Here is a 25,098-nt window from a genome sequence, read left to right as displayed (position 1 = left end):
GGTTTATTCTTGCTTTTCTTTTAAACCCCAGGTCAACCTGCAGTTGACTGAGGCGTGAAGGTGTCTAACAATGACAATCCTACCTTTGTCTTATTTTGTAGACAACATATCTATTTTGTACTTTATTTTGAAAAAGTATTGGCTATGTGATTTGAGAGAGAGATTTTGCTGCTATTTCTAGCAGAGTGAGTGGATTCAAATAGATTCCCTCCTTCGTTGTCTAATGTGTGAGATCTAATGGTAGACACGGTAGACATAGGGCAATTGACACAGCATAAACATGGGAGTTGCAGTTCCTTGTCCTTATGTCCAGTGATTTGCATTGTGGTACAGCGTTAATAGTTATTGAGAGATGATTTCATTGGTATAGACATATAATGCATGTGGCACTTCATCGATTACGACGATGAGGGTTCCAGTTGATCCGATCAACAGAACAGCCTGCTTGTGAAATTAATGTGCAAGTGGCTGAGCACTCCACAGACACGTGAACACTTAACATAGTTCTCGGGGAGATTCAGTGTGACACAGAGTGTGACAGGGCTGGCCCTTTGAAATACAGGTACAACAGAAACAGGAAGAAAGAGTGAGAGAAAGTTGTGGTGAAAGAATACAGCAGGGTTTGCTACCACCCCTGCTGGAGCCTTGTGAAGCTTTAGGTGTTTTCGCTCAATAAACACTCACAATACCTGGTCTGGGAATCGAAACCGTGATCCTATGACCGTGAGTCCACTGCCCTAACCACTGGGCCATTGCACCTCCACACTTGGATTATAAGAGATGGAAAAAGAAGTGTTAGGAGATCCAAGTTGGCAGAAATTGTGGAGGAAGAAGATTATGGATAATAAGGGAAAAAACGGTTCCCCATTACTGCTTTTGAATAAAACACAGAAAGAACCATGCTTAGAAAGTCAAAAACAATTTCATTTGATAGTTGAAGCAATTTCACACATGTTCATAATAAACAGAGAATTTTATGGACACCAAAACTTTCTTCTTTTATTTCTCGTATAAGTATAGGAGGTCTTGGGCTTAAGCAAAAAAATCACAAAATGCTTTACTTTGCTAAACATTTTTTCCAGTTTGTCTTCGGTCATCAGTACACATCAATAGCATATTTGAAACACTAGATTCTCAGATTTCTAGCTCATAACTCCAATTCTATCAACTGATCTGTATAATTAATGACTGTGTCTATTTTTTTCATGACTATTTTGGGGTTTTTTTTTTTTTTCAAGTTGCAGCAGATTGTTTATATCATCATCATCATCATCATCATTTGATATCTGCATATCAACGCTTGTCATCATCCTTTGTCACAACAACAGAGAGAAAAAGAAAAAAAAAAACATTGCTAACAAGAACATCTTGTTTTTTGACCTGTTTTTCTTTCATTTTCTTTTTTCACAATTGGATGCCTTTCTCACCATCAACCATGTACTGAATGTATTTTATCATACCACTTATACTAGAGTGGCTGCTTGCATCATGGATAAAAAAAAACCATTCTTGGAATAGTGAAACATATGTCTACTATCTATCATATCTAGTTAGAATGTTGACCTGTCTACAAAATTTAACCCTTAACCAAAAATATCTTTTAACTTCAATATTTTATTTCAGTTGACTATTTGACTCGTTCATTCTCTCATTGGTGTGAACAGTAAATTCCAATTTAGATAATTTTTCGATAACTGCTCATCACCTTTTCACCTTTTTTTCATACAGGTCTTCACTTATATTTCTTCTTAAACAGTCATAAGTCATTAATTATCTGCTCCACTTAATCAGAAACTAATCAGCTAATTAGTTTTCTAAAGTCAATGTGACATGTAGGTGGATAAATTATATCTCCAAGTTTGACCTGAATCTCATTTTTTCCCATCCACATTCACAACATTACATCCTCAACACCATAATTCCAAACTGTGATCATACTTATATTCTCTATTTCCATAAGACAACCCTTGTCTCTTTTACTCTTTCACTCTGGTTTCATTCATTGGGTTGTGGCCACACTGGAGCACTACTTCAATGTCCTTGGTTGATCATATCAACTTCAATATGACTGTCAGCCTGGAATTTACTCTATTGGTTTCTATTGAATTGTAAAGTCATATTTCGGCATAAAAGAAACAACATAATTAACATAAACGTAGCAATGGCCACACACACACACACACACACACACACACACACACGTGTGTGTGTGTATCTTAATCTTCCTCATCATCATCTGCTTTCCGTACTGGTATGAGTTGGACAGGTCGTCACAGTCTGAATCAGTTTTTATTGGTAGCCCCTGCTTTCATACAAAGCCTTGTACACTGTAAATGTAGAGAGTATTCGGTACCTCAAGACGTCTACGTTTTCTCAGATGAGATTGAGGAGGAGAAGAAGAAGAGAGAGAGAGAGAGAGAGAGGTGATAAAAGAAAAAAAGTCAGAGTATGATGGTAGAGACAGTGTTATTAGGACAAAAATAAGAGAAGGGGGAAATGATGGACAAAGGAAGGTGTAAATGATGGGTGACAATACAAGTGACCAGAAAATGAGATGCCTGGCAGTACAAAAATGGTTTGATACAGTTTCATATATAGTCCTAATAATGAGAGGTGGGTGAGAAAAAGAGAGAGAGAGAGAGGGAGGGAGATGTAAAGAGAGAAAGAGAGAGAAAGAGAGTAATGCAAATAATATGATATAGGTTCTTATAGATAGGCCATATGACTAATGAAATATATGATACCCCCAGAATCATTCTTTTGTGCAGGGCAGGTGTGAAACAACCAGGAAGCAAAACTGGTTTTACGTCAATGTTTCTTCAACCAATGAAAATACTACGATTTACTCTGAAATACACACACACATATGCACACTGCCATTAATGTTAGAATGTAAATTTACATTCACCTAATTTATATATAAAGTTTGGGTTAAACAATATAAGAAAGCAAGAAAATAAACATGAAAAATAATTTATCTAAATAAACTGAAGGAATCATTATAGTTATCACAGTTGTCTCCACTGTCTCCATCAGCTCTTATCAAGGAGACCAAAACACACGCACACACGCAGAGATAAGTGTATACACAAACACTCATATATGCACGCAATGATAAAGACACAAACAGCCAAATGCAAGAATGTAACATCATTTTACTTTGGTGATAATCAACTTGAAATTTAGCACACACTGGCTGTGCGCTAAGAAGCTTACTTCCCAACCATGTGGTTCAGGGTTCAGTCTGCGTGGTACCCTGGGCAAATGTCTTCTACTATAATCTCAGGCCTGTGGGTGGATTTGGTAGACAGAAACTGAAAGAATCCCAATATATGTATATATATATATAAGTCAGTAAATAGTAGGGTTGTGTTAACCGCACGTGGAGAAATAATAGGAAAATGAAGAATAATAATAAGGCAGAATGCTAAACTGGAAGCATATTTTAATAAAAATTTCTAGCAAATTTTCAAGAAGAGGGAGAATGAAAATGTTTTTTACAAAGAAGTACAAAATGAAGAAAATAATATATAAAAAAATAAACATACCAATACATTGTATTGTCTTTGAGCTTTTAAAGTTCAATGGTAATCCATGTAGATAATGGTTGGAAAAATAAGGATGCATGAAAATTGGGAGTTGTGTTAGGTTTAAAAAAAGTGAAAAGGAGCTAAAAGTTTGTGTTAAGCTCGAAGTGTGGTGTCAAAACAGAGAGTGTGTGTAAGGGGAGACAAATCTTTGTCTCCCCTTACACACACTTCCTGTTTTGACACCACACTTCTTGCTTAACACAAACTTTTAACCCTTTTTTTAAACCTAACACAATTCTCAATTCTCATGTATCCATATTTTTCCAACCATTATCTACATGGATTACCACTGAACTTTAAAAGCTCAAAGACAATATAATGTATTGGTATGTTTATTTTTTTATATATATTTTTTTTATATATTATTTTCTTCATTTTGTACTTCTTCGTAAAAAACATTTTCATTCTCCCTCTTCTTGAAAATTTGTTAGAAATCTTTATTAAAATATGCTTCCAGTTTAGCATTCTGCCTTATTATTATTTTTCATTTTCCTATATATATATATATATATATATATATATATATATATATATATATATATACTCCAAACACAGATATCCTTGCATCTGCAGGCATCCCCTCAATTAAAGCCATGATTTTGAGGAACCAATTGAGATGGTGTGGCCATATTGTTCGAATGGCAGATGAACGCATGCTGAAACAGCTGTTTTATGGTGAGCTTGCAGAGGGGAAACGTTATCGGCATAAACCTAAAAAAAGGTTTAAGGATGGCATAAGGACTGCTATGAAGTCAATTGGAATGGCTCCAAAAGATATAGAAGTCCTCGCTTCAGATCGAGTTGGATGGCGAACAAGGGTGTGGAGTGGAGTGAAAGCATTTGAAGAGGCCAGGATGATGCAAGCAGGGCTCAAGAGACATTTAAGGAAAAATGTAAAGACTGAGAAGGTGAATGACAAGGACCTTTTTGTGTGCACAGTCTGTGACAGACCATGTCTGTCCTTGGCTGGCCTCAAATCTCACCTGCGAACCCATGGAAAACAAACCTCATCCAGCTATTCTGATTATATGTCTGTGCACACGTTTGAATGTGGTGTGTGCCAGAGGGTTTGCAAATCCAATGGGGGTCTTAAAAGACATGTTAGGATCCACAATGAGCAGAACTTACTTGCAGGTATTGGTAGTGCAAATCAGAGGTGCAATCTGTGTGGGTGTTTTTTCAAAACACTGTCTGGTTTAAAAAGCCACATCAGACGCCATGAAAGGGCTAAGGTGTAGGTGCAGGAGGTGGTCAAACTCTGTTTAAGGAGTAGACAACCACCATATATATATATATATATATATATATATATATATATATATATATATATATATCTGTGTATGTGCATGTGTGTGTGTGTGTGTCATTGTGTCTGTATTTGTCCCCCCCACCATTGCTCAACAACTGGTGTTGGTGTGTTTACGTCCCTGTGACTAACTTGTTTTGCAAAAGGGACCAACAGATTATGTACCAGACTTACAAAAAAAAAAAAAGAAAAATGCTGGGGATAGTTCATTCTGCTAAAAATTCTTCAAGGCAGTGTCCCAGCATGGCCACAGTATTATGACTAAAACATGTAAAAGATAAATCTATTTAATAATCATTCCCACTGTGTCTTCTAATATAGCCCAGGGCCAATCAAGTCCTTGTGAGTGGATTTGGCAGATGGAAACTGAAAGAAGCCCATCATATATGTATGCCTCTACATGCATGTCGTTGTGTTTATCCTACACCACTGTTGACAACAGGTGATGGTTTGTTTATGTTTCTGTAACTTAACGGTTCTGATAAAAGAAACTGGCAGAATAAAAAATACGATTACTGGAGTCAGTTTGATCAACTACACCCTTAAAAGTGTTGCTCCAGCATGGCTGCAGCCCAATGACTAAAATAAGTAAAATGGAATTTTAAAAATGGTGTAGTATGAAAGAAAAGCAGTATAAAATGAAAGACACACACATACACCTACTTACATACACACTCACACACATACATGTACAACTGTGTGTTTATAGTTAGAGATGCATGTAAATAGTGATGCACCATTCCAAACACAAAGGACTGCAAAAGGAATTTGGTAATGACATGGCTATACCTGCATGCCTTTCTGAGAAAAATCAAAGCATATTCTTTTATTACTTCATTGACTTTCACAGTCAAGTGTTACAAATATGGTTATTAAATTTCAATCAAGTTTGCCCAAAATCCTTGAACAAATTAAAACTGTGATGGAAAATTTAATTAAATTTTAATTACCTCTCGATAGTTTCGAACGCCAGCTTCCCTAAAAGTCGGCTTGCATCGCATATTTTTCTGAAAGAAAAACAAATAAAATAAAACATTAAATTTATATTACACACACTGCAATCATGAAAATATTAAAAGAAAAAGGAAAATCATAGATTCTGACCTAAATCATATTGTTTTCAAGAAATAAAGAGAAAATTATAAATAAATAATTTAATAAATAAAAGCTTTTGTCGCTGTAATAAAGAAGACGTCATAAAATAAAGCCTTGAATTTATACAGAAGGGGGAAGCGAGATTGATGAACATTGATGCCTTTCTCGTGGGTGTTAGAACTTATATTTTGAACTTATGAAATGAAATGAAGTGAAATCACAGTTGTTCTCAATATAGAAACTCTAACTTGATTTTCTGATATTTCAATTATTATTGTATTCAATTAAATACTAAGTCAATGAAACATTGAATTAAGTAAGGAAGAAAATTAATTAACTGTTCAATACTGTAGCTTCAAAAATATGTTTTCTATATTCATGTGTCTGTGTGGTAAGAAGCTTGCTTCCCAACCACATGGTTCTGGCGTTTGCTGAATTTTCTTAAGAACAATCTTTTCTTAATGGTCAGACCATACTCACTTTACTGAAGGTATGCTGGAGAACTGCCTTAAAGGGTTAATTCAAACAAATTGATCCTAGTACTTAATTTTAAAGTCTGATACTTATTCTATCAGACATTTTTTTTTTTTTGTTGAACTGCCCAGTTACAAGGACATAAGCAAACCAACACTGGTTGTCAAGAATTGGGGGAGTACAAGCACTTACACACACACACACACACATACATATATACAATAGACTTCTACAGTTTCTGCTCACGAAATCCAATCACAAGGCTTTGGTTGAGCTGGAGTTGTAGAAGAAGGCCTTTTCCCAAATGTTGTGCAGTGGGACTGAACTCAAAATGACATGGTTGTGAAGCAAACTTCTTAACCACAGAGCCACTCCTGTAACCTAACTATTTTGTCCAATGCATCCATTTTGGGGATGGTGGTGGTGGTGGTCTTAGGCTGATAATTATAACAGGTTGAGCTGTGATGCATAGAGGCTGTCTGAGAGAGAAAGAGGGAGAGAGAAAGTGTGCGAGAGAGAGAGAGAGAGAGAGAGAGAGAGAGAGAGAGAGAGAGAGAGGGAGGGAGGAATAGCAGGGTGAGATGTGAAGCAAAATTATTGAATATAGTTATAAAAAAAACAAAAAAAGATATTTCAGTAAAGCAATGAAATCAATCAGTTCAGCAAACACCCCTTCCTGCCTTCAAAATCCATCAGCAATGAATCTAAACGATCAGTTATGAATGAAAAGAAAATGCAATGAAATGAAACAAAAAAGAGAAAAAGAAAGAAAAATTCTGTCTGACTTGTTATTTCACAGTTCTGAAACCAATGAAGGAAGTGAGCCAAAATAAAGAATATGTAAAACATCATTACCTAATATGTTAAAAATAAAAATAATGAACACACAATCAAATAAACAAAACAAAACATAAGTATTCAAAGAACCAGGTTCACAGACATTCTAGAAGAAAGCAGCATGGTTCAAAACATTCGATGACGTTTTTTTCTTTTTATATTATTCTAAAAAAAAAATATATATATATATATATATATTTTTTTTCGGAGTTGTAAAATTTTCATTATTCATGTAATATGTAATAACTGAGATATATATATATATGAGCTGACACAATTTATCTTAAAAAGTCATGATGAAGATGATGAGGTGCAGGTAAAATTATGTAGTGAAGAAGTTTCCTGCTTTGTTTCAATCCCATGCTATCAGTTTCAATCCCACTAAATGGTACATTGGCTAAGTGTCTTCTATCCTAGCTTCTGGTTGTTTATTGTCTGTGTTGACACAGGAAGAGGTCGTGGTGCAGTATCACAACCTTGTGAGTGAAATTTTGGTAGAAGGAACCAATACAGAAATCCCCAGTGGCCTAGTAGTTAGAGGGTCATACAGCCAGGTGTTCAATTCTGGGTTCAGAGTGTGTGTTGTGCCCTTGACCAAGGTACTTCATTTCAAGTTGCTCCAGTTTACTTAATTATATATATATGAGTGCCAGCCAAGTGTTTGCTGGTGCAACTCTATTTCATACCAGCTGTCACATCCCGGACATGCCACAGAGACAAAGAGTGGAAGAGTCAAGAGGCTACCTATATTTGTTCATGTCTAAAAAGGTACCACAAACAATTAGCATGCATGGTACATGTTACCAAGCCATCATACTCTTTCACAAGTGAGGACTGGTTAAGATGTGTGTGTGTGTTTATCAGTGTAAATTATGTTGAAATGCATCCCTTTATGTTTTTAGAAGCCAATTTAGCCTCTCATGTCAGTAGAATAAGAGCAAAAAAAAAATTAGTGAGGCCAATATGAGTGGTTAATATATATGAAGATGTTGCACCAGAATGGCCAGGCCAATGACTATAACCAATAAATGAATGCAGCTGCTGGCTTAATTGAGTTGTGTTCTTACTCTGCCTATTCTACTTTGAAGAACTTTTTGTCTTTGGGCCCACAGGCACGATAGGATAATCAAACAAATCCAGTAGATACACCAGCCTCTCTGTATTATCTCCATTACAGTATCTCATTACACTTGATCATATCAAAAACTCAGTAGAAACCACCTTTTGTGGAAGTGCATCTTATAGTAACTCCCTTTTAATCTATTCTACTCTTCAAAGTATTAACCAGCAAGAATTAATGTACATTAATCTCCTGGTACTTCCTTTCTTATCTTTAATTCCATACGCCGACAATAGCCACTAGCTTTTGAAGTTCTAAATTAAAATCACTGGACTTGATTTTCCCCCTCTACACTTAATCCCATAAGCTTTAGACAAAATCTTTACATAGACAATAAAATATTTCCACATAAAGTTGTGGTTTAGCCTAAGGTCAATGTGGACTGAGTAGAGCCATGATCAGAGGCATTCTAGCTATGAAAATTCCATCTATTTTTAGAGTTGTCTAGGTTTACACTAGCGAAAGTCTCCCCCTTTGCTAAAATGATAGAATTTAAGGGTGATTTGGCTGTTGTTTTTAGCTCATGCAACAACCATACAGAGGTTCTTTTGTTGGTTTGCTTTCACATTAAATAGAACTATACAGATGTCTACAAATTTCTACTTCAGTTTTAGCAACAATAAATTTAGTTGAAGGAATCTAGTTCATTTATGTTTAAACCACTTCTAGTAAATTGCTTTTATTCAGTTCTGTAAAGATTGGCAAATTATGTGAGAATAAAGAGGTCAGAGTAAAAACCTTAATCTGAACTTGTGATTCCTCATACAACATTATATTTATATAATTTGTATTTCCTTCTTCAGAAATCTTACACAACACTTATCAACCTTAACTCTATTACACGAAGAGCTACGTCAAAATTTCTCTTTTAATATGCATTAACTATGACAGCTTTGGATATTTTCAAGCTGAAATACACTGCAGCAGAGTAATATGGTCTTATATTGATGGATATATTACACTCAAGATAAAAAAAATAAATAAACAAAAATAAAAATGATTACCAAATACTAAAAGCATTTGAAAGAAAGAAAGATGTAGCCAACGTTGTATGATATTTGAGTCAATTGTCTATTGATGATTGTCTATTGATATACCTTTTTTATTGAAATTGTGTATGATGAAAAAAAAAAAAAATAATGTACTTGAGAGAAAAAAGGCAAAAAGTCAATAACCGACAAGTAAATATTTGAATGTTTATCTGATTGATTGCATAACTTTAAAAATTTTCAGTTATTGCCCAGATGTTGACAAACCAGTAAAATATAGAAAATTAATATTAAATTTTCAAGTAAGGTGGTTGGCTGGCAGAATTGTTAGCATGCCAAGCAAAATGCTTAGCGTCATTTCATCCATTTTTACATTCTGAGTTCGAATTCTACCAAGGTCAACTTTGCTTTTAATCCTTTCAGGGTCAATAATATAAGCACCAGCTGAGCACTGGGATCAATGTAACGAATGGGAATGTGAAACTCTGAGTAACTGTTTTGTGATATTTTTGCTGCTTTTTAATAAAGCATATTACTCTACCTCTGGTATTTGAGTACTCTTTTTTACACCTTGTTTTGCATTTATGTGCTTACTCTGGTATATACACATATATATATATTAATATTATTATGTATAAATATATACATATATGTATATACACACATATATATACATATGTATGTATGTATATATATATATATATATATATATATATATATATATATATACACATACAGACATATATACATATGTATGTATATTTATACATACATACACATATATGCATGTGTGTACACTCACATACACACATGATCTTTAGCAAGCAGTAACACACAAAATCATTTAAAGCAATATACAAAATTCATTCTAGCCTTATCTACCATACTCTTTTAAGTTATTTGTTGAGCATCCTATCACACGACCATCCTGAGTTGCCTTAAAGAAATATTTGCAGTATTAATGAAAGCTAGTGCATTTAGCCAATGAGATTATGATCCTATTTGTCTATCGTCCAACTCCTATGAAAGCCAGAGAAATATAATCAATCACTGATTTCAAGCTAACATGTCATTATTTATTCAGTTCCTGTTAAAATGTTTTCTAGTAGCCCAGATCTAATCATGATTGGTTTCTACAACGTTCATCCAATAATTTTTTTGTATTATTTTACCCTTAAAACAAACACTAAGTAATTTTTTCCGAGATATTGAAACTTAACATTTATAGGAAGAAATGTATAAGTATTTTTTTCATTACTGAAGGGATTATCAATATGAATAAAGCAGTTCTATCTGGCAAGTGAAACAAGATTATAGATTAATTTTAATAAAGACAGGCTGATATTTTCAATCAAACCATACAATCAAATCCATATCGCTAAAAATATCAACCCGAAACTCAATATAGTGTCGATTTGTTACATTATTTTATCTTTTGTTACAAACAATATTCTTCATATTCCATAATTAGCTGACGTAGCAAAAATTGATTTTTGTAAAAAAAGAGGAAAAAAGTTTGCTTTTTGAACTCTTTTGAAGAGATTATACACACTTATCTAACCAACAAATAACTCCTTTATGTCAGTATATGATACCTATTTTTTTTTTTTTAATAAGAGAATCTGAGGAAACTGGCAACAGTCCGCATCAGCAAGTACTAAGTGTGTAAAGTTTAAATAGTGGAATAAAGTAAAGTGAAAACGGCTTCAGATTTGGGCACAAGGTCAATAATTTCAGGGTTGGAAGTGGGGTCAGGGGTGGGACTAGTCGATTACATCAACCTCAGTATTCAACTGGTATTTAGTCGGCCCGAGGCTACAGTAGAAGACCCTTGGCCAAGGTGACAACGCAGTGAGACTGAACCCAGAGCCATGTGGTTGAGAAGCAAACTTATCACCACGCAACCATGCCTATACCATCTAATATGTCCTTTTCTTTTTACATTAGGTAGAGTACGTGATTTGTAGGAGACTTTATTGCTACTCAAGTAAATAAAGCGATCACAAAGTGATTCCCTTGTTGATAATTACTTCATTGTTTCAGTGTTGTGGAGGAGAATGAAGCGAAGGACATGATGTTAGTTGTGTGATCAACGCTTCATTAAGTCATAACACATTTAATATCTAATCAACAAATTAGACTAGGATAGTTTTCCCCAGACACGCTAATTCCTGATTGATTGTAAGACGATGAAATCATCATTAAGGTTTATGGGATATTTTCATTGTCTAACACAGAAGTATTCACTTTGAATCATCAAATGTGCCAACTATGTGTTTGTCTGACTTGCTAGAAACAGTAACCAAATGTCTTTCATTTCAAAGCCTACCATCTTAGAAAAGTAAGGACATATTGAGTAATACGGTACTTTATACACTATGTTTGATGATAGATTGGCTGGTTATGGCAGGAAAATATTTGCATATTGGTCGGTTAACTAAAAGATGACCTAGGGCGAAACAACAAGAAAGAATTTCAAAGTTTTTATCCAACAAAACTCACCTCAGTCAGGTTTTATATTATTGAAACGTTTTCCAGTGATAATCTTGTAAGTTGTATGGCAACCTTACTAGTACTGGTATCATAAAAAAGTACCCAGAAAAGGTAGGTCTAGAGAAGGCATGGGAGAAAACTATGCAACCTTCCTTTCCATTGGTCAGCTGAAGCTTAGATTGTGTCACGTGACAGTTAGCTGGCACTGGCTGCTGGAACCTACTGATGAGTATTGAAAGGGAAATTTGGCAGGGTAGCCATTTGCCAACTGGCATTTGTTGTGGCTGCATTGAAGAAACTAAAGAACAAAATGCCAAAGAAAAAGGTAAAAAAACAGACTCAACACCAAAGGAGAACTTTATGAATTGAAATTAATTTAATAGATTACATTTGTAATTATTAAGATAAAAGAAAAGAAACAGATTAATTTCAATTCATAAAGTTCTCCTTTATCTTTGCCATTGTTCATTAACTATTTGCATTATTTCAAAGCGTATTTATACATAGTGAGTGGAAATATTATTGGTTATTTATAAATCCTTAATGAGAGAAATGTCTCTAAATATTGAATAAAAAGTTGAATGTCCCTAAATAGAAAGGCTTGATATGCTGAAGATAACATTTAATAAAATATAAATTGCTATTTTTATTTCATGAAAAAAAAAAAAAAAAAACCTTTGCCCTTTAAAGATGACATTTTCTTCAAAAACATATCTAGAGAGAATTTTTAAATATATCTTTGAAGTGGGTTATCCAAACAGAGAAAAACACAAAATAATTGATTCGTTTCTGATTTTTATTAAAAAGGTTTAATAAGAAATATACCAAGATATGTTTTGCACATAATGTTCCAAGGTCAACTTTGTTATTCATCGTTTTGTGGTAGATTAAAAAAAAGTACCACTTTATAGCAGTGGATTAACAAAATTGTAAAAATGTCTGAGTGGATAGCTTGCAGTATTTGTCCCAGATGTTTGTGCTGTGAGTTCAAATCCTGCCATAGCCTACTTGGGTGGCATACTCAACTTCTTGCCAGACTTAGCACCACCAGGTGGCATTTTGAGTGCCTTCTGTAAAATCCACCCTGTTGCAGAAATTTAGGCAAAGGTTTTCCCAGTTTGGGAATACCCACCTCCCTTCTACCCACTAATCTTGGAAACCCTGTAAAGGGTCACAAGCACTGCTTTCCTCTTGGCTATAAGACAGGAAAAAAAAAACTAAACTAAACTAAACTGGCTTTCCCTCTAAAAAAAACGTGATGCAATATTACCTGAAACTTCTCTCTTGTATTTGATAAAGGATTGAACTCTTAATCACTGATTCGCTGTAACTCTTCAAAGTGGTAGGAATTATTTTGTATATCATTTGAAAGATATAAGTCAATTTTATAGCATGTCATTGTATGAGAAATATAATGAAAAATCTATGGGTGGGTGGAGTGTCAATGTGCATCTTGTGGAAGATGAACAATTGAATTTTAGAAAACAAGTTTTAGTGAAATGCATCAATTTGTTTATTATTAATAATTGGTTTTATGAAAAGCTCAGCATTTGCAATATAATGTAGATGTGAACTATCTATTACGTAAAAGGTTCTTGACTATACAAATGCAGTTCTAAAGATGTTGTTATCTAAAACATTGTACTAACAACAAAAATATAAATAAATAGCTTTCAGTTAATACTGCTAATCTGTCTAAAAATAGCTACTCTTCAAAATTAATTTCTTAATGGAATAAAAAGAAGCTTTCATAAAAATCTGGTTGTAGTTAGGTAAATCATTTTCAAATATGTTATAAAGCAGAAAAACCTGATGTGTAACATAACAATACAGACGTTAAAAACATCTTCTGTATAAACATATATCTGTGTAACTGATATTAATAAGTATCAAATACATATGTTTAAATCAATTTTCTATTTTTAGTTTCGTACCCAAGAGTAATTCCGTTTATGAAATAAAAGATTTGTGATAAAATGATAAAAGCACTTTTTAAATGAAGTAAGACATTAAAAGAAAGACAAAAGAAAAGAAAAAAAAAAGTAAATGGTTTTTGTCATTTTTGAAAATAAATGTAAATCAAGAGAAACTTATTATGTAAAGAAATTGAAAGATCTTTCATTTCAGTAGTTTTTCTTTCATGAATTGAGACAAAATACTGCTATTTATGGAATCCAGTTATTTTTAGTCTATATCACAGTAAATAGAGATATGTGTGATAAAATATTCATTCATGTACTAAATCTTTACTGGATGAATATCTTCTTTTCTTTCAAACAAAAACAACAAAAAAATAAGATTAGAATGATGATGATGATGATGATGGTTTCAAATTTTGGCACAAGGCCAGCAATTTTGGGGTGAGGAGGGGTTAAGCTGATTACATCGACCTCAGTGCACAACTGGTACTTATTTTATGGAACCTAAAAGGGTAAAAGACAAAGTGAATCTCAGTGGAACTTGAACTCAGAATGTAAAGGTGGGTGAAATGCAGTCAAGCATTTTGTCTGGCATTCCACCAATTTTATCAGCTTGCTGCCTTGTTGTTCTTGTTGTTGATGATGATAATGATTATCAAATCAAAACAAACAATCTCCATGGCAAACATTCCACCACGTATTGTAGTGTGGTTATTTTAAAGTAAACTCAGAGTTGGGTTTTTGTCTTGATCCCTAGGACTCATATGGCTGGAGGGAGCTGAACCCACTTTTCATAGCATATAAGTAACTGAGATTACAACAGTCCGTTGCAGGTTTAACTTGTTGTCTATTGCTGGAACCCATTTACAGCTGAGTGGAGTGTGGAGCAAGATAATGAGAGTCTAGAATAACAAATGCCTTTATTGCTACATAATATGAGAAAGGATTGGAGCAACAGAGAGCTATAATTATTTCGACACAACTGTAACTAATAATGGTTCCTTTCCAAGAAAATTTCTAGAGGCTAAAAAGGTTCAAACAAGCAATGGCAATATTCAAACTAGAATGGATCTCAAATATGATATCAGGATTTACCGAAATCAAACTTTAGAACTTAATATGGCTCTTGTATGAACTACTTTAACTTTGCACATTCATCTGAGTAGAGCAGAATAAGTACTGATGTATAATTCTTAATATCCCTACTCAGATAAAGGGAATCTTAATCTTTCAAGCCAAATGGTAATCTCACTTGTGCTGGAGGCACATAAAAGGCACCCTGTACACTCTGTAGAGTGGTTGGCATTAGGAAGGGTATCCAGCCATAGAAACCAAGTGAAAACAGACACTGGAGCACAAGGCAGTCTTCAGACTCATTGGATCCTGTCAAGCTGTTCAGCTCATACCAGCATGATTATTATGATGATGATGATGATATGAAAATACGGTAAATTATTAAGCAAAGTTAATGTTAACAGAATTAATGTATTTTATTAATTATTTCCTTCAGTCTAACAACTATTAATATTGCTTTGTGGTGTATCTGAGAGATTAAGCCACCTCCAAAGTTCTTTTGTGTGTATTGATTGTAATTGTACTTTATACGTAGATCTGCTCTGATTAAACAGACTTATGATCATTGTAGCCATGACAAAACTCTCTGATGAAGCAAGCCCTAAGATCAAAAGGCATGCTAGCTGTGACTATCCTGTTTTGCTAGTCAAACTAAGTGTATCTAGAATTACACACTAAAATACACACACAAAACCACTGGCACAGTGTCGGTTACAATAATGGAACAGCCTGCTCGTGAAATTAACATGTAAGTGGCTGAATACTCCAAAGACATCCATACACATAATGTAGTTGACAGGGAGATTCAGGGTGGCACAGAAGGTTGCTATGGTTTAACCTTATAATAAACTATGGCTTAATCTTATTCCTGATGTATGTTAATCAAAATTTTCCTTCAAAATACAAGAGATGAATAAAAAACAGTCCATTGACAGGAATCTAATTTGCTACAATTTGTGCCAAAAACAAAATTGAAATATGACATAAAACAACATTTTTCTTTTTATAAAATGTCTTTGATACAGTCACATACACTGACTGTAAAAGAAGTTAAATGAAAAACATCTTGGAATGAATAGATGAGGAAATAAAACAGTGGAAGAGGGATCATAAACTACAGTGTATTATTATTATTATTATTATTATTATTATTATTATTATTATTATTATTATTATTATTAATTAATTTATTTATTTATAGTTTATTATTAGAATAATCTTTTGAAATGGATAATAAGGAAATTTCAATTAGTGAATAAATTGTTTTCAATGTCAATGAGTTAGTTGACTGAGACCGTCAACAAATTTTACTTTCAAATGATATCACTTAGATATTCTATTTTTACTCTACAATGGACTGGACTAAGTACAGTTAAATGAAAAGCTGCAAGCGAGATGATTAACAGAACTTGGAAAATAGAATATGAGTGGACAAAAACACAAAAAAAAAAAACTGTTCTCAGTAGAGTGTTAGAGATATCACTGCTGCTATTGTTGCTGGTTTCTAGCAGACACAAGGCCTCGAATTTGAGGGAGGAATCCAGAAAATTCTCGATATTTTATTGAATTTTTATTTTTAATTTTGTCGACTCCTGAAAAATAAAAAAAAGACTAGAAGGCTTCTAGTCCTTTTTTATCCTTCAAGAGTTGACAAAATAAACACAGAATACAAAGCATTTTGTCTTCAGGGCAAGTCAATTACATCAACCCTGGTGTTTGACTGGTCCTAATATTATTGATCCCTAAAAGAAAGAAAGTTAAAGTTGATCGCAATGGTATTTGAACTTAGAATGTTAAGAGCCAGAAGAAATGCCACTAAGCATTTTACCCAGTGAAGTTTTGGATTTAGGGCACACGACAAGCAATTTGAGGGCTGTTAGTTGATACTAATGACCTAAGTATTTGATTAGTGTTTTAGTTTATCAACACCCTGGAGAAATGAATGACAAAGTTCACATCATGATTTGAACACAAAACTTAAACATTTAGAAGAAATATCACTCTAATGATTTTCCTGAACCTTTTAATTGTTTTTAATATAAGAGACAAGGTCTAAAATTTGAAGAGCAGGAGTTTTGTTGATTTCTGTAACTGAGTGTACTTTGTCAGCTTTTATTAACTGATAAGTTAACATCAGGTATATGTGGTTTGTCGTGGATATATTGGAGGTATTTGTCTAGGAATCGTTTGAATGTTATGAGGTTATTTTTCTTCTTCCCTTATGTCTTGGCATGACATCAAAGAGAAAAAGACCAGTTGAAGTGAAATAGTTCTGACTTAGTGTTGTGATGTGATGTGAACATGATTCTGGTAGAGAACAGATGATGCAGGGACCATGCTTAGAGTGCATTTTGAAGTTGATGCCAAAATCCTTTGGGCAATGTTGATAGAATATTTTCCACATCATACAAACAATATAGCACTCACAGTGGAATTAGATCTCAAACTGATCCCAATAATCGAGATCATTATAATTTATTTGATCCCACCCATAAAGGTATTGGTCAACCTGAGGCTGCAGCAGAAGACACTTGGCTAAGATACTGTGCTGTGGAATTAAACTTGAAACCAACCAATAGTTGTGAGACAAACTTCTTAATCATGTAGCTATGGCTGTTCTCATATGAATTAATATATTTTTGTGTATATAATTGGGTTTTTTTTTCCTTTTATTAGATGTGATATCTAATACGATTTTGGTTATCCACAGAAGTACTTTAGATCATCAAGAAAGTTTGTGCATTGATATTTTGACAAGAAGAAAAATCCATGCCGACATGGATATTTACAAATGAAAGGAAACACACACAAACTGTGAAAGAAAATATTTGAAATAAGACTCTTTTTACACAGTCTGTTGAGCATTTAAAAGCAAAAATTCCAAATTTAATATTAGACACACGTCATTAAAAAGCAAAACAAAAAAAGAAAAAATGCAATTCAAGTTATATTGAAAATTGTTAAATTTAATTCTTTAAAGCTATCAACACTAATGCAAATAACTATTTAAAACAATTCTTCATGGAAATTAATTCTAATAAAATTACAAAAGAGATCAATGCTAAGTATTATCTGTCGTTTTGCTAATATTCTATTTGATGCATACACAACTATGCTTGTGAGTGAACGTGTAGAAATTCAATTAACACTTGCTTGGTAAAACAGTTTTGATTTATACAGGAAAGTATTGATTTCTTATATAACCACAAAGTTTTGGAAGAGGGAACAGACAAGTCCTTGACATTGGACTAGTACTTTATTTTATTGAGCCCATTTCACCCCCAGAAGGGGGGAAAAGCAATATTGGCAAAATTTAAACTGAGAATGTAAAAGAACACAACTAAATATTGGAGAGTGTTTAGTTCAATGAATGTTAATACATTGCAATAAAGTGGTGAAAGCCAAAATTTAAAAATCACTAATGGTATCAGCTTCATAAAAACATTTTAGTTTCTTTGGATCTTACATAGTGTCAATCTCTCCCACTTATTTTGGATACCATCTAGTTGTTTTTGTTAGTACAAGGTTAGTTTCATTGAACATATATTTGATCAAAAGCATTCCAACCACACCCATCCAGTCATTTTATTTTCAGGTACAATGTATCTAATATTTATTTTTCAAGTGTATCTCTACAGATTTTCAACAGAAATTAGAGCCAGAATTGAAAGTTACAAAGTTTCATTTATAAATACAGATACATAAAAAATGCAACTGAAAATAGAAAAATAGATAATTAGTGTAAATGCACATTTCAGGAATTATTACTTCTTCTTTGGTATCACATCCAACCCATTAACCATCCATGAACACATTGCTTAACTCTTTCGTTACTGTATCTATTTTGAGAAGCTCTGTGTTTCTTTCAATTAATTTTAAATATAACAAAGAATTTAGTAAAATAACTTAGTTATCATTCAGCTAGTGTTAGAAACATAAATTGTGACTAAGGTTTGGTGGAAGGTTTTAATTCAAAACTTATGAAAACAAGACACTTGCACTACAGAGCCAGAGGTAGTTTCAGCCAGTTTGGTATCAAAAGAGTTAAATAGCCACCAAATATAGCAGTGTAACACTATTGGACAGACCAATTTACCTATTAAGTCCACTCCTGGCAACTGGGATGCACATATTAATTGTTGGTAGGGATGCTATATTTGGTTTTGCAACCATAATATACTACCAAAATTATTAAAGGTTTAAAATGTATCTAATAGTTCATTATCTAATGTAGCCATAGGTAGCATCTTCCTTTAAGAAGATGAAGTATGATTTTTAAGGAAAATTGGTTATTTCTAACTGTTTGAATAACTAAATACAGACTCCTTTATTATTAATGTCAAGTTCTTTTTCAAAATGTATGTTGAGAAGTCAAACTCTTCTAACCCATACCAGCATGGAAAGCAGATGTATGATAATGATGAGCCATTTTTTGTTTTTCAAATTATGTACCATTTCTGACCAAGCAAACCGATGATCAAACAGGTTTCATCCATGACCATCCCATCCTACCAAATATAGCGTATCTTGGTCTACACAATCCAATGTGATCCTCTCTTTTCAAGACAGTAGAGTGTGGCTTGACAGACTTTTTTGTTTTGTTTTGGCTGTTATTTCTTGCAGTTCCAACAAGTATGTAGAGGCTTCCTCATTTTCTCATTGCATGGATATAAAATCAGAAAGTGTTAAGAGGTGGCATGGAGGAAAAACAGAGTGGAGGAGGTGGGTGGTGGGGTTTCAAAATGAAGACTTGATTGATGATGTTATTAGATTAAAACATGAAAAAAGATATGCCACAGCCACACACACACACCGATTGGATACAAAACATGAGAGAAATAATCCTATATGTCTAAATTTGGTTTAGATGAATTATTATTAATCAATACCAATGGAATGACATTTGCTTGGAATGCTAACCTCAAGTTTCCCGTATTGTAACACTAACATACATTTCAAACGATCATTATTATTATCATTACTACAACTATTATTATTATTATAATAACCATTATTATTATTATTATCATTATTATAACTATTATTATTGTGGTGGTGGTGATGATGATGATGATGATGACAATGAACAGTGAGAAAATCATTTAAAATGAATTGTTTTATGAAAAGGAAAACACAAGAGCAGCTCTGAAAAACTATTCTTCAGTAGAAGAGAATGTTACACTACAGCTCCAGGCAAAAGAAAAAAAAAAAAAAAAAATGGTGAAGTATTTGAATATTATACAATATGTTACACAGTAGCTTTTAGACTCAGTGTAGTTGTTGTTTAACCCCAAACCAACTCAGTTTCTGCTGACACAATCAAATGGTATCTGTCTTGTGTTCAAAAATAGTGTTCCTAGTACTGCATTATTCAACGAGACTGTCCTACCTTCTATTTTAAGATGGTAGGTTGTGAATTGAGGGACAATTGGTTCCTATTTCTCCCACAAATTGAGTAACTTTTACTTGGCGGTTTCCTCATTAGCTTGAGTCAGTTTTGTCAAAATTTCTCTTAAACAGTTTGATTGACAGAAAGTAAAATATAATTATTTGATTAACTATACAGATGTTTACCTCATTTGTGCACCTTGAGTTGATGATTGGTTAGCTGTCATTCTTAATAATAATTGAACGACTATTTTAAATTAGAATTCTGTTTAGTTTGTAGCAGGTAGTTTGCTGCCAGTTTTTATACTGATTAGCTTTGGCAATTAATCTTCTGTTCACTAACCCATTTGAAACAGCTAAGTGGGTGACTGAAATAAGAATCTACCTAGGTATGCCTCCCAGGTAACTTAAAAGTCGGTAATCCAACAACTTCAAGCAAATAATAGTTTCAATATTGCTGTACAGATAGGATGCAGCATGACTAAATGGTTAAGAAGTTTGCTTTGTAATTACAAGGTCCCAGGTTCAGTTCCTCAATGTGACATCTCAGATAAGTGTCTTTTATTATTATATTCATGGGTCACCCAAATTTTGTGAGTGAAATTGAATAGATGAAATGTGCACATTCTGAATTCAAATTCCACCAAGGTTGACTTTACCTTTCATCCCCTTAGAGGTCATTAAAATAAGTACCAGTTGCGCACTGGGGCCAACCGTATTGATTTACATCCTTCCCTGAAATTGTTGGCCCGGTACCAAAATTTGAAACCATTATTCTTTTCTACTCTAGGCACAAGGCCCAAAATTTTTGGGGAGTGGGCCAGTCAATTAGATTCACCCCAGTATGCAACTGGTACATAATTTATCAACCCAGAAAGGATGAAAGGTGAAGTTGACCTTGGTGGAATTTGAAATCAGATGAAATACCGCTAAGCATTTCACCCAGCATGCTAATGATACTGCCAGCTCACTACCTTAATTAGAAACCATTATCGTCCTCATCATAGCAGTGAGCTGCCACAACAGTTACCACACAAGATAAGATGCTTTGAAACATTTCAGCCATCTTTATGTTCTGAGTTCAAATGCCACTGAGATAGACTTTGCCTTTCTTCCTTTCGGGGTCAATGAAATAAGTACCAGTTGAGCACTGGGGTCGATATAATCGACTAACCCCATCTTCTAAATTTCTGGCTTTGTGCCTATAGTAGAAAGGATTGTTAGTATAAAGGAGTTGTGCAGGTGCCATGTATAAAAGCACCCATGGTGATGCCCAGTACATTCTGTTAAGTGGTTAACATTAGGGAGGGCATCCAACCATACAAACTCTGTCAAACCAGACAATTTGGAGCCTGGCTAGTTCCTGTCAAACTGTCCAATCCATGCCAACATGGAAAACGGATGTTAAAGGATGATGATGATGATGATGAATGAAAGTCTACGGTTGAAACTTATGATTCTGATGTCTATTTGATACAACAAGCCAAGGAAATCTCTACACACTCATTTAGTATGCTAGAAATGGTAGCTAAATATCCAAATCTCTCTCACATCATATCCTACTATCTTCACAAAAAAAAAAGAAAAGGTTATATAAACACAGGCATGGCTTTCAGGGCAAAAGTTGGCTTCATACACACACACACTTATTTGTAGAATTTAGAAGTCAGTTATAATGGCAAGTGTCTGAGAGTTTCAAAATTTATATAATTGAAAATTTCTTTTCTCAAGTGACAGTATATATTGAATTTAAAAATGGAAAATTTCTGTGAACCTCTTAACAACTTTTACCTCGGGCCATTCATAATAAACGGCATGTTTTACATAGCTATTATTGAAAACTGGATAATGACAAGAAACTATCAGAAATCCTTGAAATAAACATATATATTGGCATTTAAAATGTGTATTTTAATAGCTAGAGATTAAAAAAAAAGTCTCTGCTGAACATTATAGGATATTTTTTGATTTTATTACCCTCTGGACAACACTTTTTCTTGTTTTATTCATTTATTATTATTTATTTATTTATTTATTTTTTCAGTTTTTGCTTTTGTTTCAACATAACTATAATTCTTTTTTCTAATAAACTGGAAAGAAATTCGTCTTCATGCTTTAGAAAGTAGCTTTTAATCATTTTTATGAAAATTGAAAAGAAGTTCACCAAACAATTTTCTTAAATTACTAAAGTATTATGCGTTGGTGTAAGCAATGATGTTGTGACATTAATGCCTCTCTTCTTAGCATTATTTATTCCAGTGTTAAGTATCATTAACTATTGTTTTTCACATGGTTGATATATTCTCTAAACAATTTGATTCTTTTACAACAATCAATTTACAATCTTCTACACATATCTTCTGATTCTCCCATCACTATTTCAGCAAGAGCAATGAAGGTTATGCTTTGCTGATAAGACCACAATAAGATTGAAACATGTTTAGAGTTGGCTCCCATATCTGCTAAAATAATTAAACTTCCTGCTTATGGCATAATTAAGTAATTATACATGTCAATCATGGTTAGTCCTCCCTTACATTTGTATCCTGCATGCATAGGTGTGTGTGTGTTGAATTCACCTAAAGAGCTACAATGCTACGTTCAGGAAAGGAAGGCAAAAGAATTTAATGTTTCAAGCCAAGATCTTCTTCAGAAATAGAGGAAAGTCCAAAAGAAGGGAAGACGGAGGAAGAAAATCGCCAACAATACAGACACGATTATATACATGTATGTATATACATAAAAATATATATATGTTTGTATATGACGTTGCTATTGCAGTTAAGTTCCTCGTCAACCCCTAATCAAGCAGACCAATCATTTTTAGGACTATTTATGATTTCAATACATAATGTGTACTTCCTCATTCTTATGATTGTGGGGTTGTTATTTCAGGGAGATTTAACTGTTATTTCTTTCAGTTAGTGTGACAACATAAACATTTTCATGTTAGTATATGTATATATTTGCAGATTATATGTGTGTGTGTGTGTGAAAGTATGTGGCCTAGTTGTTAGGGTTTTGCTCTTACGATTGCTAGGTTATGGGTTTGATTCCCATACTGGGCAGAGGATTGTGGTCATTTCATGTTGTGTCAATCCCTCAGCCATAAGTGAGTAACCCTATGATGGGCTAGCCTCTGGTCAGTGGGGAATGTTAGCCTGCTGACCCAGCCAGTGACATGGCATCATTCGAAAGCTAAGATAATGCAAAGCGCATTGTGACTAGCAATATATAACAACATCCAATGGTCTGTACGATAACATGATGTGATATGTGTGTGTGTGTGTTTGTGAGGTGTGTGTGTGTGTTTGTGAGGTGTGTGTGTGCACACATGTAACTGTAATTATTCACATGTGAAATTCCATACAAATTTTACTTTACCAAATCGAAAACAAAAATTTTTAACAAGTGGTAGGTAGCCATGCTTTCTTGCATTATGTGTAGATATATCTATCAGTATATCTATTTATATGGTGTGTGAGTCTAACACAAGTATATGTAAGAAACTATTTGTGAAATAGTAATTTAAACAGAATCTCTAATAGTGTGTTAGATTAGTGATATATGTAAGTGCATATATATCCATATATATGTATATATATATATATATGCCAGCATGGGAAATAAATGTTACATGAAGATGATGGGTATGTATGTATATGTGTGTGTGTATATATATGCATATAGACACACACACACACACACACATAGGTATGTATGTATATGTGTGTATATATATATATATATATATATAAATCCAACAGTAGGGAGTTATAAATCTGTAATATTCCCCTGTATATAATACAATGGCAGACATTATGAAGAAGAAAGTATTGTTGTAACTGATGTAGATGTGATAGGGAGCCTGCAAGGGTTAGGGTCACATATGTTGCTGATGAATGAGATATTGAGAAGAAAAACAAGAATGCATGCAGGGTTTGGAAGCAAATATTTTCTTAACATTCACAAATATAAGAAAAATATTTTTAAAAAAGAGAAAAGGATGTAAGAAAAAATCCCCAACAAAATGGGAGATACAGCTCCAGCGATAAAGTTATTTACCAACCTATCTTCTGAAAATATCATTGAATATTTGTGAAACAAACATCTTAAACATCTTTCGAATAAATATTTACGACTGTGATATTTAGGAGTTGATTTCCAAACTGTGTGCTTTCAGGTTCAGTTCCGTTACTTACCACTTTGGGCAAGCATCTTCTACTACAGACCGAGGTCTTGTGAGTGGATTTAGTAAAAGGAAACTGAAAGAAGCCCATTATGTATGGGTGTGCATGTGTGTGTGTGTATATATATATATATATATATTTAATGGAGGAGGCTGGTTTATGGGATTACCCTGGGTTTCCCGTCCATAAAGGATTTAGCTTTATGGCTTATCGTCAGACCTCCAAAACTTCTTGGCCTAAGACCTTTTCAAAATATGGGGGGGGGGAGCCTTGCTACGAAGGTGAACAATAGGGGATTATTTCCCTTTGCCATTGGTACATACTGCAGCATGTTCCTAAAGACTGGGAATATATTTCTTTAAAGTGAGAATTTATAAGCTTTTTGTTATCATATAGTTGTTGAAATTCACTGTCATTAGTTCAATTAATTTTGAAAATAACAAAAAATTTAGTAAAATAAATTTGTTATTATTAAACTGGTGGTCAGATCATTAAGTAACATGAAATTTTGATGGAAAGTTTTCATTTGAACCATTTTAAAACAAGAAATTTTTATTGTACAACCAGGGCGTCTCAGGTAGTTTGGTACCAAAAGGGATGAAAGACTTAGGGTGACAATAGGA

At 33.5% G+C, this 25,098-nt stretch overlaps 1 protein-coding gene across 2 annotated transcripts in view; it reads right to left on the bottom strand.

The window, feature by feature from the left end:
* Nucleotides 1–25,098, bottom strand: part of LOC106878091 (diacylglycerol kinase zeta-like) — a 351,530-nt gene that overhangs the window by 163,674 nt on the left and 162,758 nt on the right. For both annotated transcript variants that reach the window (XM_089366299.1, XM_089366298.1), the window contains one exon: nt 5,847–5,903. In XM_089366299.1, the coding sequence (XP_089222425.1) occupies nt 5,847–5,903 (57 nt within the window). The remainder of the gene's footprint in view (nt 1–5,846; nt 5,904–25,098) is intronic.

The sequence above is a fragment of the Octopus bimaculoides genome, chromosome 18, assembly GCF_046866305.1.
Source record: "Octopus bimaculoides isolate indiv1 chromosome 18, ASM4686630v1, whole genome shotgun sequence".
Lineage (NCBI taxonomy): Eukaryota > Metazoa > Mollusca > Cephalopoda > Octopoda > Octopodidae > Octopus > Octopus bimaculoides.
Note: the sequence above shows the minus strand (reverse complement) of the source record. Positions and strands in the feature narration are given on the sequence as shown.